Source organism: Lepus europaeus, chromosome 2 (assembly GCF_033115175.1).
Source record: "Lepus europaeus isolate LE1 chromosome 2, mLepTim1.pri, whole genome shotgun sequence".
Classification (NCBI taxonomy): Eukaryota; Metazoa; Chordata; class Mammalia; order Lagomorpha; family Leporidae; genus Lepus; species Lepus europaeus.
Window position 1 is genome coordinate 60752419 of NC_084828.1, and position 20332 is coordinate 60772750.

Consider the following 20332-nt stretch of genomic DNA (forward strand, 5'->3'; position numbering starts at 1 on the left):
ATTGGTTAGGTATTTTATTGAATGTCCTTTTATTGCGGTTTGTCTGATGGTTGGCTTTTAAGTTTTTGGAAGGAAGACCACCAAAGTACCATTCTGACCACACCATGCCAAGGACCCATACAATCAACAGAACTGATTGTAGTCGATGTTGACCTTGCTTACTCGCCAGAGGTACTGTTTATCAGGTTAATTCACTGTGAAGTTTCTTACGTTTTTCTCTTCCTTCCCATACTGTACTCTTTGCAAGGAAGTCATTGCACAGCCCACACATAAGGAATATGCAGTTATGCTTACTTTGTAAAGGCCTTTGAAAAATAAATTTGAATGGCTACTGGGTATTTATAGAAAGTGAGTAAAATAATCACATCACAGAGATACCTATAGCCCAAGGTTTACTGCAGTGGTACTTACAATAGCAATGATATGGAATCAACCAACATGTCAAACAGCAGATGAATGGATAAGGAAAATGTGGTATATGTTCACAATTCTTTTTTTTTTTTTTTTTTAATTACTTATTTGATGGCTTAACAGGCTAAGCCTCCGCCTAGCGGCGCCGGCACACTGGGTTCTAGTCCCGGTTGGGGCGCCGGATTCTATCCTGGTTGCTCCTCTTCCAGGTCAGCTCTCTGCTATGGCCCGGGAAGGCAGTGGAGGATGGCCCAAGTGCTTGGGCCCTGCACCCGCATGGGAGACCGGGAGAAGCGCCTGGCTCCTGGCTTCGGATCAGCGAGATGCGCCGGCCGCAGCAGCCATTGGAGGGTGAACCAACGGCAAAAAGGAAGACCTTTCTCTCTGTCTCTCTCTCACTATCCACTCTGCCTGTCAAAAAAAAAAAAATTACTTATTTGAAAGAACAGCAGCAGTAGCAGCAGCAGCAGCAGCAGAGAGAGCAAGAGAGAGAGAGATCTTCCATTTGCTGGCTCACTCCACAAATAGCCACGATAGCCAAGTCAGGGATAGGCCGAAGCCAGGAGACAGGAACCCCATTTGGGTCTCTCACATGGGTGGCAGAGACTCAGTCAATGCTGCCATCATCCACTGCCTTTCCAGGTGCATTAGCAGGAAGCTGGATCAGAAACTGAGCATCTGGGACCTGAACTGGCACTCTGATAAGGGATACTGACATTGCAATCAGTATCTTAACATGCTGTACAATACTTTCCCTTATTAAAAATTTATTTGTTCATTTATTGAGCATCCAATGTAAAGGAAGAGAAGGAGAAAGAGAGATCTTTCATATACTGGTTAACTCTCAAAATGCTGTAACAGCCAACTCTGGTCCAGGCTAAAGCCAGAAGTCAGGAACTCCATCTGTGTCCCCACATGGGAGACAGGGGCCCAAGCACTGCTGCCACCCCAGGGGCATTAGCAGGAAGCTGAATCAAAAGCACAGCAGCTGGAAATTGGACCAGCACTCCCAATATGGGATGCTGGCACACTACAGTGCTGGCTCTCAAAATAAAATTATATTCAACATAATAATGAAATCCTGTAATGTTCAGCACACGGAAAGAACTGGAGGACACTTAAGTTAAATGAAATAAGCAAGTCACAAATAAACAAATCCTGTACATTCTCAGTCATGTGTGGAACCTGAAAAAGTAATCTCATAGAAGTAGCGAGTAGAATGGTGGTTATCAGAGAACAGGAAGGGGAGGAGGGAGGTAGGTTAGAGGGAATTACCTTAGCTAGGAGGAATCTAAATGGTCTACAGCACAGAAGGGTAACTGTAGTCTATAATATGTATATAGGGAGTTTTCAAAATAACTAGAAGTGTTCCATGGTAGTCAACACATAAAATGACAAATGTTCGAGATGGGAATGCTAATCATCTTGACTTGACCGTTATACTTTGTACACATACATCATGTTATCACACTTTTACATGTGTAAAAATATAGTCTAAATTTAAAAAGAAAAAATAAATTTCAGTGGCTCACCAGAAGTTTCTAGTCCATATTTCAGATATATCTGAATATTTTTATGACTGCTAAACTAAAAGTTGGTACCAAATAATTTAACATAATTCATTAAAACCATACAGGCTTTTATATAACAATCCTAAGAACACCTTCCTTTGAGCAATTTTGTGATTCTTCTACATATATTTTTTATTAGCTTCATATAAATACAAATATTTTTCCAATTGTCACTCTGCTGAAGGACAAAAAGCAGATTCTTACAGTCATCAACTGATTTTAATGACACCAGTAATTCCAAAAAAAAAAAACAAAAAAAAAAACAATTCTACCCAAAAAGTCATGGTGCTTCACGTGGTCACAGTTGGAAACCTGTGGAGCAAAACTGTTCCCCAAATCATCAGAGCAGAAAGAATTCCTAATGTAAAGCTATCTGCATCCCAGAATTGTAGCACTGCAGATCAGATGTCACGGGGCATCTGATTCTCTACCTTTCATAGCTGCAAAAATGACAGTCTTCGCAAAGCAACAAAACTGACACCTGACAAATATGTTTCGTTGATGTGGCTTCTATGTTTTACAAAGAAAAATCAAGAAGCAGAACTATTCATACACGTTCTAGCCGCACTACACACACGAGACACATACACACACAGAATGCACAGGGCTTTCTTCATTTAGCTTGCAGAGACATATCTCCGTGCTAGCTGCACGCACTGCAAAGCCTGCTAGACAGGATCCCTGCTCACCACAGCTTCCCTTCAACAAGTGTTTTCCCACTTCCCTTTATACCTGAAAGAAGGCACAGAATTGTAATGGAGCCAACAGCCTATCATCACAGTTTAGAACTTCACTTTCAGCTTAGACTGAATTAATTACTAATATTTAAGCAGTTACTACATTATGAGCATGTTTAAATAGTGAAATGGATCTGACTTGAAATATGTGAAGAGCTTCGATACTTAGTATGATGAAAATCCTCAGAGCAGCATTCAAACCAGTACGTGCGGTGAAGTAACAGCCTTGAGTGTTCAGATTCTTTCAAACAAGCAGACCCTCTGCAGCTTCCTGAACGTAAGCAGAAGCAGACCTTGCTTAGCATAAATCAGACTGTGCTCTGAAGTTATTTAAGTACTGTTCTCTTGAAAACCTTACACATTTGAAGCATTACAATATCTATAAAGTGGCTTTGTTAGGAGGATTTTATAGGGATAATATATTACTATGTGATGGGACAAAAACATTTTACCTTTATTGATAATGTGGATGAAATCCACCAAAATTTAATCATTTTTCTGAGTTCTCAAAAAATAACAGTGAAATTCCTATGCAAGAGTACATGATTTCACTATGAGAAACAGTGACTTGATCAGCTCTTGTCCTGACTGTTTATGTACAATGCAATACTTTATCCATTTTAGTATTTTTTTTTGTTCTAGTACTATTGTTTGAACTCTGTAATTAACACACAATTATTCTTAGGTGTTTAAATTTTAACTGAAAAGTGATCCCTGTTAAATATAAGACTGGGAAAAAGAGAGGGAGGAGATGTACAATTTGGGACATGCTCAATCAGACTTGCCCCAAATGGTAGAGTTAGCAACGTGCCAGGGGATTCCAATACAATCCCATCAAGGTGGCATGTACCAATGCCATCTCACTAGTCCAAGTGATCAACTTCAGTTCACAACTGATCACACTGATAGGTCTAAGAGTCAAAGGGATCACACAAACAAGACTAGTGTCTGCTAATACTAATTGATAGAATCAAAAAGGGAGAGAACAATCCAACATGGGAAGCGGGATACACAGCAGACTCATAGAATGGCGGATGTCCTAAACAGCACTCTGGCCTCAGAATCAGCCCTTAAGGCATTCGAATATGGCTGAAGAGCCCATGAGAGTATTTTAGGCATGGAAAGCCAAGACACTCTGGCAAAAAAAAAAAAAAAAAAAAAAAAAAAACCAAACAACCCCTAGATGAAAGATCTCTGTGAGTGAGATCCCAGTGGAAAGAATGGGGCCATCAAAGAAGGAGGTACCTTTCTCTGAAGGGAGGAGAGAGCTTCCACTTTGACTATGGAGCCCAGAGCTCCATCCAGGTCTCCCAAGAGGGTGGCATGGGCCCAAGCACCCAGGCTATCCTCTGCTGCTTTCCCAGGCATATTAGCAGGGAGCTAGATCCACAGCTAAGCAGCCAGGACTCAGACCAGCACTCTAATACAGAATGCTGCATTGTAAGCTCCAGCTTGCTACTCCAGCTTCCTGCTATTGTTAAGTACTAACCCAGTAACTGAGTTCCTGACCCCTACTTTGAGACCTAATTTGTGTTCCCATGTCCTGGCTTCTGTCCCAGCCCTGTTCTGGCCATTGTAAGCATTGAGGAGTGAACCGGTAGAAGGATATTCTCTGTCTCTTTGCTCACAAATACATTTTAAAAAATAAAAAGAGAAACAAAATAGAAATTACATCTCTTTTATTTTACAAGGGAGCTTCACAAAGTCTTTGGAAAAATGGAATTAAAACGTAAATTTATCTTGGTGCAAAAAAATTTGAAATCCACGCAAATGAAGGATCTTCAGGAAGTTCATGCAAACTGTGTATTATGAAAAAATTAGGAATGGAATTCTATTAGTCCATGAACTTTTTGAAGTACCCTTTTATAACACTGATTCTTTATAATATGTTCATTTCTGTTGGTATTTTAAATGACTTAATTCTAGAATAACACAATTTTCCTCTGTACAGGTAGTCATAGGGTAGCAGTTATATAAATTATTTAAATTGTAAATAACAACAGTAGCATTTTGTTGATAGGAAGTCATGCGTTTCACTTGTAGTTACCTAGCAAACTAAGCTCTGTGCCAGCTAATTACAAAAAACAAACGTCTTTTTTTAAAAATTAACCATAATAATAAATGTATAAAGTGACTTCAACACAGATTTCCTATGAACAGCACTTAAAGTTCAGCTAAAACATTAAAATGCAATTTATTATTGGAAATATCACTACCTACTGTTACTTGCCGATCATAAATGAAACTTAGTCCATTTCATGGGGATATTATGGGTGACTAAAATTACACGAGGTATTATAAAATAAAATCTTCTGTAAAACATTTTATTTTTATTTGGATGATATAAGTTAGGAACATTGACTAGGAGAAGAGACAAAATGCAATCTAGTAAAACACCTCCAGAGTTTTAGTCAAAGTCTTTTTCTTTAGCATCAAAAGATAATTACATTAGAGATACCTTCAAATAAAATGTCCTGACCTTGTTGTTTCATATTTTGGCCTTGACAATTCTTCGTACTAACAGGCCTAAAGAAAGCCACCAGTAACAAAATCCAATCTCTATATAAATAGTTAAAAGTCTTATTCAAAATTCAAATAGAAGTGACTCTCAGAGTATTTTCTGTTATTACAAAGACTACTAAAGGTTACCAGAAAAACAAATTTAGAATTGACTTTAGCACCATTTTTCTTTTTCTTCTTACCCTAGCAAATACTGTAAATATAGAAAAATAAAAAGAAAAGTGGTTTGGAAATTGAAATAGGCTTCTAAGTGTAGTTATAGATGTTGTCATAGTGTTTGCCATAATAAATGAATTTTACTGCTTTTGGTATTCAACACCTTGTGACTTTCAAATTTTCTGTTTAAATAAAGTGAAATCACTTTTTCTGTATTCACTATAAAATGTAATCTCACTATAGTGAAAATTAATAGAAAATATGAGGTTGTGAAAAATACATACACATAGCCATTGCTAATGGCTCCTAGTCATCTAGGCGATTTTGTATCTCATCTATATTGGTTAACATAAAGCCAAAAGAATTTTAGCTTCCATTAAACATTCTTGAAACAAGTTGTCAAAAAGGTGAATTATATGCATGTAACAGGCATTTACATGGGCATTCCCTTGCTATGAACACTTAGGTTCTGATTTTTTCTCTATTCTAAAACAGTATCATAAAGAAGTCTTTAATCATGCATCTTTTAAGTTTAAAGGAAAGAATCATAGACTTTTTTTGAGTACAGGAAAATAAATTCATAATTGGGTCAGAGTTTATGAACATACTTAAAAGACTCTTCCTGTCCAGATGGCAAAACCAATTTATTCTCCCACCAGCTGTGTGTCATAATTACCATTACACAAAACTCAAAGGTGTATTTTTTTTTTATTTTTACACACTTGATTGGAATTTTTAATGGCCTACATCAATGTTTAAATTTGAACTTTCTTGACACAGAATTAAAAAAAAATTCATAATATTTGTTGAGCATGGGTATACTTCATTGAGTTGCTGGTTTTTATATCCTTTGTCCCCTTGTCTATCATATTACTTTATTTCCTCATATAAATTTCAATGTGCTTTTTTGCATACTGGGAGTAAGCCTTTATTTATCTGTTACAATTATTGCAACTACTTTTTTTTCTAGTTTACTTCATTTTCTATTGCTTTCATGATAAAGATTTCATCTCAACTCTTCTGGTTTTCATCTCCTAATGAATAATGACAGGTCATTTCCTTTTTTGCCACTGCTTAAATGAACTACTTCCTTTGTCACTCCTTCCTTACTATCTGTTCATGCTTAAGTTAGGACAAATATAAGTAAACTGTGGAAAGATTAATTAATATGATACAATGGATAGGATGTGGAATTTACTGTATGGAACCTGTTGTACAATATCCAGAGTCATTTATTTAGAGGTAAATTCAGAAGCTACAAAAATCGAATGATTCTTTCAGTTACAGGGTATTGATAAGTTTAATTTCATTCTTTTATCTTGTTTTTAGGTAATTCTCTTTTTTTTCCCTAGTATTACACTGCTTTCAGAACTTTAGAATGAATTATCTTATTTCATTTTGGCTCTTTTCAATACACAGAGAATGGGATCTACCCTGATTCTTGCCTGTATTATGATCATACTGGCTTATTTGTCTAACTGACCATTTCTCTCAAATGCTTTAATCCTGGCAGCTGATGAGTACATCTTTACAGTCTGGAATCCGGGGACTCTAGAAATTTAAAGACCACATGGCATTCTTTCATTTCTACAGACTCATCAATTTTTCCCAGCCCTTTGCTTCTAGAAACGATAAACACTGGCCGGCGCCATGGCTTAACAGGCTAATCCTCCGCCTTGCGGTGCCGGCACACTGGGTTCTAGTCCCGGTTGGGGTGTCGGATTCCATCCCGCTTGCCCCTCTTCCAGGCCAGCTCTCTGCTGTGGCCCGGGAAGGCAGTGGAGGATGGCCCAAGTCCTTGGGCCCTGCACCCATATGGGAGACCAGAAGAAGCACCTGGCTCCTGGCTTTGGATCAGCGAGATACGCCGGCCCGCAGTGGCCATTGGAGGGTGAACCAACGGCAAAAAGGAAGACCTTTCTCTCTGTCTCTCTCCCTCACTATCCACTCTGCCTGTCAAAAAAAAAAAAAAAAAAAAAAAAAAGAAAAAAAGAAATGAGAAACACTATTCTTCATTTCTCTGACAAAATTTACAGAATTCTTTAGCACTTAGAATGTAATACTAAAAACTACTAAAAAGACTAGATAAATCCTCATTTGCAATTTTAAAAGAAAATCCTGAAAGAAAAAGCCAAAGTAGTACTCAAAAGCCCATCTCAGCACTTTGAGCAATTACTAATAATAATCGGAATCATTCTATTTTAGTCACTCTTCTTTGGCTTCAGCCACACATTTCAAGAATGGTTTTATAAAAGCTTTAATAAGATCCATTATAATGGAAGTGGCAACACACTTGGTAAGAAATTTCAAGCTCAGTTAAATCATAATAAAAACAGGAAAAGAGAAAACTCTCTTCAATTACCAATAAAATAAGGGTACTGACAATCCCAGAGATAATCAAAGACAATTTGATGATACTTCTAACATGATTTTTACTTAATAAATTTTCGCATCTGATCAATGTAGATATACATGTTCTAAAAAGGTTGATGGGAAACACTCTGACAAACGTTTCTCTCTAAATGCATGAAAGTTAATGAAACACATGAATAAAACTTGTTATCACATATATTACAATATTATAAGTACAGTTTCCTTGCCACTAAGTACTCTCTTATTCTTTTGTGCTCATATTAATTTGTGAACATAAAATCAAAACTACTTACCATAAGAGCCTATACAGAATATTATTCAGAAGGTAGATACTACAAAAACCATCTGTGCATGTACACATTCGCACACACACTCATATCCATCCATATGTACATTATAGTTTAAGTAGAAGCGAAGTATGTTATTTATTTTGGAATAACTCTCAGGTCCCTTTCAGAAAGTAAATAAAAGTTCATAAGAGGAATGTTGTGCATAAATGCAAAATTTTCTGTTCATTCATAGTCACATTTCAAGAAGCATCAAACTATAAGAATTTAGGGAGAAAAGCAGAATGAAATAGAAAAAAACTCAAAGTAGGAGGAAAATCCTGTTGAATTTCTTTCTGTGAGAACAAAAGGTAGGCACCCTGATATCTTACAAAAAAATGTAGGTATTTCATCAGTGTATAAAATGAATGCACTAATTTAATACTTGAATTATTATCCATGTCCACCAGTAACTTCTGGAAATTTTCAAATACTACAAATTAGAAGCAATAAAGAAGACAGAGACAGATTCTTGACTGCAATAAGAGTTCATTTTTCTCTGAGGTTTGACAGAGAGGTGGGTCAACAAAATTCCCAATAGGGTCTGCTTTAAAGTAGTACAGTCTCACATGTGGAATTGACCCCAAGGGCACTGTTCTATTAAAATACTAAACACTGTTAACTAAGATACTGCTTCTCCTTGAAGTAACCTCTTAAGGGAGGGACATAATCTCTAGGCTGTGATCAGTCTCCACAACCTTCAAATTTCTTTGAAGTTTCACACTTTAAACACATTTATATGAATTTTGCATCCTGAGCCAAATACCTGTGTGATTCTAATTTAAATTTATGGTCCCCCTCCCTTCACATATCCCACCCTTAAATCTTGTAGGAAAATGTAAGCCTCCAGAAATATGCTGTGTTGATAGTAGTGGTTTCGAATGCCATTTAGTTCACTCAGCTGTGTAACCATTTTTGAGAAGGCAGGGAAGGGTGACATATAATTCAGAAATATTTTCATAAAAATGGGTGCAAAACAAGAAATTCTGAGCATAAAGAAATAAATTGTAGACACTAAAAAAAATCTTTAAGTAAACACCTCTTGCTCTCAAAATACGAAGTAAAGCTGATGTCATGAAGAAATTACTACTTGGGTACTCTAGTTCTTTGCTCTACTTTACAGAATACTTAACCATTTCAATTTACTTATACAGAAAATAAAGACATTTCAAGCTTCTTTATTTATTCCTAAAATAATATTTCAGCTGGCATGCCGGCAATTTTGCATTTTCTCTAAGTTTCAAACATGAAACACAGCTTAACAGCAAATCATTTTATTTATTTATTTACTTATTTATTTATTTTTAAATTTATTTGACAGGTAGAGCTATAGACAGTGAGAGAGACAGACAGAGAGAAAGGTCCTACCTCCACTGGTTCACTCCCCAAATGGCCGCCACGGCCAGTGCTGCGCCGATCCAAAGCCAGGAGCCAGGTTCCTCCTCCCAGTCTCCCACACAGGAGACCAAGCACCCGGGCCATCCTCCACTGACCTCCCGGGCCACAGCAGAGAGCTGGACTGGAAGAGGAGCAACTGGGACTAGAACCTGGTGCCCATATGGGATGCTGGCGCCGCAGGTGGAGGATTAACCAAGTGAACCAAAGCACCAGTCCAACAGCAAATTATTTTAATATGGTCATACAATGAAATTATATCCATGTAGGCAATGCTATTATTAATGAAATATAACCAACTGCTTGTTTTAACACAGTTTTGCTCTCTAATTCTTCCTAAACACCAACGCTTCTATCTAAAACAAAAACAAAAAAAACAAAAAACAGGGCCAGCACTGTAGCATAGCAGGTAAAGCCGCCACCTGCAGTGCCGGCGTCCCATATGGGCACCAGTTTGAGTCCCAGTTTCTCCACTTCTGATCCAGCTCTCTACTATGGCCTTGGAAGGTGGTAGGAAGAGGGCCCAGCACCCGCGTGGGAGACCCAGAAGAAGGTCCTGGCTCCTGGCTTCAGATCAGAGCAGCTCCGGACTTTGAGGCCAACTGGGGAGTGAACCAGCAGATGGAAGACTCACTCTCTCTATCTCTCTTTCTCTTTCTCTCTCTCTCTCTCTCTCTCTCTGTAACTCTTACTTTCAAACAAATAAAGAAATCTTAAAAAAAAAAAAATGAAGGAATCTGGAAAACATCATGCTGAGTGAAATAAGCCAATCCCAAAGGGAAAAATATCATATGTTCTCCCTGATCTGTGACAACTAATTGAGCACCTAAAAGGAAACCTGTTGAAGTGAAATGGACACTATGAGAAACAATGTCTTTATATTTTCAATTATCTTTAAAATATAAAGACATTGTATATTGTATATAGTGTATATAAAGATAATTGAAAATGAAAAAAAAACCTGGTGTTACATTGGAAATTGCATAGAAAATTAATTTTTAAAAAATATATCATCTGGGATCTCTGTCTTTAATGTGCTTACACTCTTATTTAATGCTATAACTAGTACTCCAACAGTGTTTTTTCACTTTGTGTTGCTATGTGGGGCAAACTGTTGAAATCTTTACTTAATATATACTAAACTGATCTTCTGTATATAAAGAGAATTGAAAATGAATCTTGATGTGAATGGAAGGGGAGAGGGAGCGGGAAAGGGGAGGGTTGCGGGTGGGAGGGAAGTTGTGTGTGTGGGGGGGGGAAGCCATTGTAATCCATAAGCTGTTCTTTAGAAATTTATATTCATTAAATAAAAGTTAAAAAAAAAAGAAAGAAACAATGTCTTGATCAGCCCTTGTCCTGACTGTTGAGGAATAACTTACTATTTTATTCCTTTTAGTATTTTTTTGTTCTACTTAATACCATTGGTTGAACTCTTTAATTAACACACAATTATTCTTAGTCATTTAAATTTAACTGAAAAGTTATCCCTGTTAAATATAAGAGCGGAAATAAGAGAGGGAAGAGATGTACAGTTCGGCACATGCTTACTCGGACTTAACCCTAATGGTAGAGCTAGAAATATGCCAGGGGATTCTAATTCAATCCCATCAATGTGGCATGTACCAATGCCATCTTACTTATTAAAGTGATTAGTTTAAGTTCATAATTGATCAAAAAGATAGGGTTAAGTGTCAAAGGGATTGCATAAATAAGGTCAATGTCTGCAAATAATAATTGATATAATTAAAATCGCTTCTTGGCCTTTTGGCTAAGATCAAGAGTAGAATTAAGAAGGAGAGAATGATCCTACATGGGAAGCAGGATATGCAGCAGACTCAAAGAATGGCAAATGCCGTAAACAGCACTCTGGCCTCAGATTCAGCCCTTAAGGCATTCAGATCTAGCTAAAAAGCCCATGAGAGTTTCATGGGCATGGTAAGCCAAGACACTGTGGCAAAAAAAAAAAAAAAAAAAAAAAAACCACCACCACCACAACAACAAAACAATGACCTGAATGAAAGATCACTGTGAGTGAGATCGCAGCAAGAAGAACGGGCCATCAAAGAAGGCAGTACCTTTCTCTGAAGGGAGGAAACTTCCACTTTGAATATAGCATTTTCTAAACATGATCGGAGTTGGTGAACCCAAGAGGCTTCCATAGCCTTGGCAGCTCATGACAAGAGCCTCGGGTGATTACTGACGTCATAAATAAGAGTGTCAATTGTTAAATCAACAACAGGAGTCGCTGTGCACCTGCTCCCCATGTAGGATCTCTATCCTTAATGTGTTGTACTATGCGAATCAACGGTAAAACTACTACCCAAACAGTACTCTATACTTTGTGTGTCTTTGTGGGAGCAGTCTGTTAAAATCTTTACTTAGTATATACTAAGTTGATCTTCTGTATATAAAGATAACTGAGAATGAATCGTGATGAGAATGGGATGGGAGAGGGAGTGGGAGATAGGATGGTTGCATGTGGAAGGGAGGTTATTGGGACAAAAGCCACTATAATTCAAAAGTTGTAATTTGGAAATTTATATTTATTAAATAAGAGTTAAAAAAACTTTCATGAATGTCTCAAAAAGTCTGATATTAATTATTAAAACACAGTGGTACTTCTGGGACTTTTAACACCATATATACATATAAATGTAACAACTAATACTTAGCATTTACCAGATGCCCAGGCTGTTTTAATGGTTCTATATGTATTAATCATTCAATCTTAATACGAATAGGTAGGATTTTGCTGACAAGGTACTTGAGGCACCAGCCAGGCTAGCAGAGGTGGAGTGTGGGAATCTGTGGGTTTTAACCCACAGGAAGTGGTTCAATAATGCAATTCATATTGATAATACCAGTAAAACTATAACATAAACCCAAGCCATTTGACTCCAAGGTGTATAATTCTACTTAAGAATAGAACAGTACCAGTGTTACCACCGATGGGCCAAAACTCTTTTTCTAGGGCCTACCGTGTGCTCAGGTACCATGTGAAGCTCTGATCTTGAAAGGAAGACAAAGACACAGCCCCTAACCTCAAGGAGCTGACAGCCTACCAAAGGATGTAAATTCCAAACTGAGAATAAGCATTCAAGTGCTTGCTGCTCCTACCGTACTATGTATTTAAACCAGTTCTGTGGAGTAATCTAACCATGTCTTCAAGGATTTCTATAACATCATACAATACTTAGAGAAGGTAGCTGTTTCATTTTTTCATCTATAAAGAAAATATCAGTATTTGGCATTCAGAGCTTTGAGAAAATTCATAACAGAATGCAATTAAAACAAAAACCTGTGCCTTTAGATTGCTACTGTCATTCTTGACTCTAGCTAAGTGTTACGCTAGAGGTGAGATCTACTGGCACTGTGGTCAGAAAAACTCTTCCTGGGTGGGTTACATGATGGGTAACACCTCTTGTCTTGCCACTCAATGCCAGCAGTATCCCCCATATGTCCGTCATTGTGAGGTGTAAAAATGGTCTTGTTATTTCTGAATATCCTCAAGTAAGTAGGACTGTCAAGCTGAGAACCATATTATACCATTTGGGAAGCCTAATTTTATTTTTGTTTTTCATTTTCCATGTAATCTTTGTTCTTACTGCCCTAACATGGACTCTAGCCCTGAGGCTGTAATTCAAATAAAAAACACAGGAAGTCAAAACCTTCCTACAAAATATGCAAAAACATTGATCTAAACAGATAAATCTTACTTCAGGATCAAGAACAACATAGAGCATTTCTCCATAGTTATTATTAATAGAAAAAGCAATAATTAGATAATAGTAAAGAGTTTTCAGTTAGCAATATGTATTCTACTTGATGAAGGCAACATTAGGAAAATGTATATTATAAGAGAATAGTTCCCACGATCTCTGGTCATATTAATTTTTTCTTATTATGGTCCTTCATTAAGATTTTTAAAAATCTTAAGAAAATGTAATGTATAAGACATTAGGAGTTAATCTAGGGTTCATTCAGTGGGTCAATCTATCATAGGACTTATTTTATATGAAATATAAATCTGGTGATTAACATGTTCTATCAACACAATAGCTAATAAACTGTTTGACTACTCAAAATAAGACAAATCTCTAAGTAGCAACAGGTACATGTTCTTAGCTCTGATCTGAAAGAAGTCGGACAGAGGCTGTGACTGTCCTACCAATCACACCCTGGACTTCTCTGAAGGCTCAGGTCAGATCCAATTACCCTGCAAATCTGACAGCTCAAGAACTCAGATACAGATTAAGGCAAAATCAAAAACATCTTCTAGTTAAAATCATATAAAATATCATCTGCCAATTTAATATACTATAGACTCATTGGATTCTATTTGCTTCTGTAAATAACAGAATTATTAACTGCTCTTAACTAACTTACAAAATAAATAAATAAAACTGCATTCTATATGTTCAGCATGCCACTGTTTATACACTCCAGCTGTGGGATATTACTACAGTAACAGGAATATAGAATCAGCTCAGTTCTCTATGCTATGATGAAAGCGTTACTAATTTAAAGAATGCAATATGCTGAAGACAGGCAGAAACAATTTCACAGTATAGTTAGTCATCAACTTGCTCATACAAGAGGAGAGAGATGAGATGAGTATTTGAAATGACAGGAAAGTAATTGAATCATTCTGTTGACAATGACTGACAGTCAGTCTTGGAGTTGAGAAACCGAAACATTTTAAACATCAATGAATGAATGCCCAAATAAGGCAACAGAATGACTGGTTAAAAAAAAAAAAAAGTGACGAAGCAAATATGGATAGTAGAGCTAGCTTTTTCAAAAGGGCTATCTGATACTTGTTTATAACCTCTTATAAGACAGAACTGAATAAAACTTATTCCTGTGACATTTCGCACACATCTATTCTTCAGATTGGCAAAATTTTAAAAACTGTGTATCAAGTCACTGCCCACAAGGAGTATGTGTGAATGTGCTTCCGCTAATTTGTTCATTGAGTAGATATTTACTGAATGTGGTTAGGTGCCAGGGGACACAAAGATGAAGAAGATAATGTCCATGGCTTTAAAAATTAATATTAATGGAGAAGACAGTCCTCAAAGTAAAGTAGAACAACTTAGTATGATTCCTGAAATAGAGGTTCAGATAAAATACTATGGGTACATACTGTCACAGCTATATTTTCCCATCATTCATAAAAGATTGATGCTTGGCTGCACACCAAAATGCAGTTTATTAAAAAGGTAAGTGGCAGATTTATGAAACAGTATAAAATTCACAATCCGTTTAATTGACAAGAGGCACATCACTTGACATAGAGACTGAGTTGACTATGATCCCCCACCTCAAAACAAGTAATTAAAACTTTTTACATTTCTAAAATACTATTCCACCATAGAAATTATGGTACTGACTGTAGTGACATATTTATTAGATGATATTGTTGACTGCCAAATAAGCCATAGAAGTATAACTTCTGGGACAGTAGTACCAGAGAGCTTTCTTCTTTTTGTGAGATAAACCAATAGAAAGGATTAATGTAAAAATTTCTCAGCTCCTTTGACAGAAGTGTACCAATGTGTCAGGAAGAACAAAACATGCATGGTCCTGGGAGAGGCTGAAAAGATCAGGAAAACCACTAGAGTCAACCTAGAACATTTGGCTTCTCATTTCATGTTACAGGCATTTACGTCCAACTGTCGATGCCAGTAGAGAAAAAAAGCTAGAGGTTTACCTTGATTTAGTGGAAAACAGGCTAAGAATGCAGCTTTTCCCAAACTCATATAGAGCAAATGGTGCTTCCTTCAAGCAATAAGGAATACAAAGTTCTTGAAAAAATTACTCTTAAGAAGAAGAAAATTCATTTAAGTAAAGGAAATTGAAATACTTTTTTTTTCCTAGCTAGAAAACACTGCTACCTAAGTCACCTGAACTCCCTGAGCTTTCTCAAATACTTTTCTGTCATTCCTTGTTATCCATGGGTTCAATAAATATTCCTTAAATGCTCAGTGTATTCAACACTTGGGATTGAAAACTTTTTCGTCAATGGTCACATAGTAAATATTTTAGGTTTTGCAAGCAAGCTATAAAATCAAGGAAATTATGTAGATATGTACAATAATTATTATTTATATTTAAATATTTTATAATATATATTCAATATATGGTGCATATTTACATTTAAATACATCAAAAAGCATCTTTAGTTTGCAGTAAAAAGGGCCATGAATAGTGAAAATTAGGCCGGTGCCGCGGCTCACTAGGCTAATCCTCTGCCTGTGGTGCTGGCACCCTGGGTTCTAGTCCCGGTTGCTCCTCTTCCAGTCCAGCTCTCTGCTGTGACCCGGGAAGGCAGTGGAGGATGGCCCAAGTGTTTGGGCCCTGCACTCCCATGGGAAACCAGGAGGAAGCACTTGGCTCCTGGCTTCGGATTGGCACAGAGCGCCGGCCTCAATGTGCTGGCCGTGGCGGTCACTTGGGGGGCGAACCAATGGAAAAAGGAAGACCTTTCTGTCTCTCTCTCTCTCACTGTCTAACTTGCCTGTCAAAAAAAAAAATAGTGAAAATTAATAAACAATATGCAAATATTTTATTCTCTTAAAAACTTATGGGAGTGCTATTTTTCTCATTTATTTCAGATAGAGATATGAGGCTCAGATACTGAGTCGAATAACTCAGTATTAACCCATAAGTTGTAGAGTCAGGATTCCAAGTTTTATCTTTTTGAAAAGAACAAACATTATCTCTGACACTCCACAGATAGCGCTCTCACATTCAGACAGATGAAATGAATTCTACTAATTCCTATTATAGAAGATATCTGAGAATACTTATCATATGACATTAATTTTAACTAATAATTGGTAATAGTAAATATTTATGATTTCAATGAATTAACACTGTTCTAGTTTCTTAAATCTTTGATTTCATTTAACCATCATAGCACCTCTTTTATACAAAAGAAGAAAAAAAGAGAGAAGTTAAATCATTTCCCAAAGATTCCCTCACATTAAGAACTAGTGCTTTATTTCAGGTATTTGTAAAGTCAAAACTCTAGTTGTTTTGAGGTTCAACTCAATTCTCTCTTTCAATCTGAGATTGTTTTTTCCCTCACTGTTGAGAAGTAACTAAGGTAGTTAGTGTTCCCAAGGAATAATTTCCTCCTGTTTTCCAGCCCTTAGGTCAAAGAACACATAAATCAAAACCAAAAGCTAATCATACTTGCTGAAATTAAAGGATGAAATAAGATACAGTTTCTCTAAGTTAAGCTATCAAATCGATCAAAAACCAAAGAGGTGAGGAAAAAAATTTGTGGGTGATGCTAACATATCTTCATACATAAAACTTTTTATATAAAAAATCCCAAGAAAATGCCATTTGACAGCACGGGCCATGGGAATCAAGAAAGTCAGGTGCTTTCCAAGGGGCAAATTCTGTCAGAGCCCCTACAAAATGCCTCATTTGTTCTCTGCACCAAGTGTTTCCTTGCTACATATTATACATTATCAACACTCTACTTAGATGGCAAGTAGTTTTCAAGCTGTCAGAACCTGAAAATGCAATGGAAATTCCTGATGTCAATGTTGAAAAGGCTTTGTAGGTCTTCTCAACTTGGTAGGGATGAGTGCCATGATTGAGTGGCCTTTCCTGCCATGGATAAGGAAGAAAGGTGGTATCATATTTGCAGACCATTCTGTATCACTTGTTCCCATTTCTCTGTCAGAATACAAAACTTCTGAGTAAAATCTGAATTTCATGTATCATTCATCAGAGAGAGAAGCCTGATGACTAGGAATTCAGTTTTTTTGACCACTGTATTTATGGGTTGAAATTAATCAACTGGCATTCTGGTCCATTACTAGTCTTTTGGGAACTTGGTTATACAAACTCCAATCAGACAGTACCATCCATTCTCTGTGTGCTTGACAAGATCAATTTTCTGAGTTGTCAGTATTGATGAACAAACCTCAAACTAAAATACCAAGATGGCCTTCCTATTAGGAAAAAATTTTATCAGGCACTTTTTCACTTTAATAAAGACAATTTTATCAAGCTCAGCTTTACCATTTCCAAGTTTAATAATTTCCTTTCTTAAATTCTTCTTTGTGAATAGATTATTGCCATGATTATGTTAAATCTAGCACTAACACTCCCACTATTTCTCATCTTAATTTTAAAATCAGTGAGAGTAACTTGAGTAGTCTAGTACTCTTTCCATCGTATTAGTTTGTCAACATCACTTACATTGGCATCTTCCTTTTCCCAGAATCCTCCTTTCCCAAATTCAGATATACTCATATCCTCCTTTGTGACATTATCATTTTATGTTCTCACACTCCCCTTTCTGAACCCATGTTTAGGTTTACCTTTCGAACATTTGCCAACCGATTCATCATCAAGGACTCCTCTCGATCATCATCGTCATCCAAGTCGAGCATGGGCATGCCAAAGGGGTCAATGATGCTGCAGCACCTGGAGCCTTCATCTCTAGGATCAAATGGGTCCACGATTATGGGCTCAGTTCCTTTTATTTCACAGCGACAGAAGGGGCAGCCCTGGCCATCGGATTCCTGAACGAAGACAGAAAAGGCAGTCTTTAATTGGTCTTTGTTGAAAACAGATCATAGTGAGAAGTACCAATATTCTACAATGACCAAAAAAGTTGCAAAGAGGTTTTTGGGTAAGAGGCGGAGGAAGTTTGTTCGGAAGAGGTAGGGGGAGCATAATAGGGAGTCAACAAAATACATGATACACGTTTAGTACCTTGTATTTCTCAAGAAGAAATATTTCTTTTATTTAAAAAAAAGACTGAGTTGCCAAAGAAAAGGAGCCTTTTTATTTTCCTGAATGTTCATTTATAATTCTAATGTATCAAGAGCCCTGTCAAAAACTAGAGATTGAGTCATATTCCTCTTTACTGACAAGACTGCAGAACTAATTAAACATTCTATAAAAAGAGCATTTTGACAAGAAAAAAAATAAAGTTGTGGTATTGATAGGAAGAACCCATTTAAAAATCTGGAAAAGTTCCTGTGTATATAAATATTGCAAAATATTTCATTTTTAGTTGCCAGGTCTCTAAAAATCTTGATTTATAAGGGATTAGAGAAGAAAAATATGGTAAATATATTATACTGTGAAACCAAAAGCCTATCTCATCTGGACACAGTTCATTTAGAAGATAGTATTCTAGCCCATAATCTTGCTTTCAAATTAGATACTGCCAAAAGATTTGTACAAAAGCTTTTGGGCTGCAAATCATTTATTCATAATGATAGGTGGCTTTGTTCAAAGTCTCCCAAATTAATTTCTCAGAACTAACTGCATTAAGAATTCAAAACTGGCAAAGAATTAGGACACGCTTACTTTCTTGCCCTGTAGAGTTAGATGGCAAAAGATAGTCACCACCCTATTTTTGTTTCTGCATTACTATTTGATATTATTAGTGTGTGGTTTTTTTTTAAGATTTTATTTCTTTATTTGAGGGGTAGTTAGAGACAGTGAGAGGGAGAGACAGAGAGAAAGGTCTTCCTTCTGTTGGTTCACTCCTCAGAAGGCCGCAACAGCTGGAGCTGGGCTGATCAGAAGCCAGGAGCCAGGTGCTTCTTCCCGGTCTCCCATGCTGGTGCAGGGACTGCTTTCTCAGGCCATTGCAGATAGCTGGACTGGAAGGAGGCAGCTGAGACTAGAACCTGCGTCCATTTGGGATGCTGGCGCTGCAGGTGGAGGATTAACCTACTGCGCCACGGGCCCTATTAGTGTGTTATTTTATAAGTGGTCAAAATCATAAAATCACTTTAGGGCAGAAACTGATGAATCAGCAGCATTTTGGGAATGAAACAGGATGCAGAGAGAGCTAACACTTGAAACTGTTCATATTAACTCAGGCTGTCTCTTCCACTCGTTTAAATGTGAGAAGCGTGATCTTCCTGCTCTACAGGGCTCACATTAGTGGTGGAAGAATTATTTTGCTCTCTTTTCAGGGGCCAATTACCATGCATTTACTCTGTGGCAGACTTTATGTCAAATAACATACTTTTTCTTTCTTTCCTTTTTTAAAGATTGGTTTATTTATTTGAAAGGCAGAGTTACAGAGCCAGAGGAAGTGTGGGGAGGGGGGTGGGTGGAGGAAGAGAAAGAGAAAGTCTTCCATTTGCTGGTTCACTCCCCTGATGGTCACAACAGCCAGAGCTGCTCTGACCTGAAGCCAGGAGCTTCTTCCAGCTCTCCCACGTGGGTGCAAGGGCCCAAAGACTTGGGCCATGTTTCACTGCTTTCACAGGCCATAGAAGAAAGCTGGGTCGGAAGTGGGGCAGCCTGGACTCAACTCAGCACCAAAATGGGATGCCGGCACTGTAGGAGGCAGCTTTACCCACTACACCACAGCGCCAGCCCCAGCATACTTTTTCTAAGCTTAACTCAGATTAATAAATTGAATATCTTCTTTGTCAGGTAAATTGTCAAAAATAGGGAAAATCACTCTGGATTACTTAAAAGAAATTAACATTTCCTTATTCATCTGCTTTTACATAATTTGGTAAAGAAACTTGAAATGGTAACATCATTGAACCAAGGTGGTGTGAAAAAATATATCCATGTCAACACCGGTGCTTTTGTGTGCCTAATACCACACACTGTTCAGGACTGGTGGACTTCTAACCCTTTAAATATTATTTTGTCCATCGTTTTATAGACAATTAAACTAAGACAACTTTTTCTGGTTTAGATAACTTCTTTATGCTCATATTTTTAAACATACGAGTAGGTTTTTAAGGAAATCTAAACTTTTTCCCTATCTTTCAATAGAAAGAATATTCAATTTTTTAAAGAGTATATTCAATATATACTATCATTCAGGGAAAAT

The 20332-nt window shown here is 37.0% G+C and overlaps 1 protein-coding gene across 4 annotated transcripts in view; it reads right to left on the reverse strand.

Annotated features, from left to right (window-relative positions):
- Nucleotides 1–20332, reverse strand: part of CBLB (Cbl proto-oncogene B) — a 238091-nt gene that overhangs the window by 57944 nt on the left and 159815 nt on the right. For all 4 annotated transcript variants that reach the window (XM_062207509.1, XM_062207500.1, XM_062207492.1 and 1 more), the window contains exon 10: nucleotides 17835–18038. In XM_062207509.1, the coding sequence (XP_062063493.1) occupies nucleotides 17835–18038 (204 nt within the window). The remainder of the gene's footprint in view (nucleotides 1–17834; nucleotides 18039–20332) is intronic.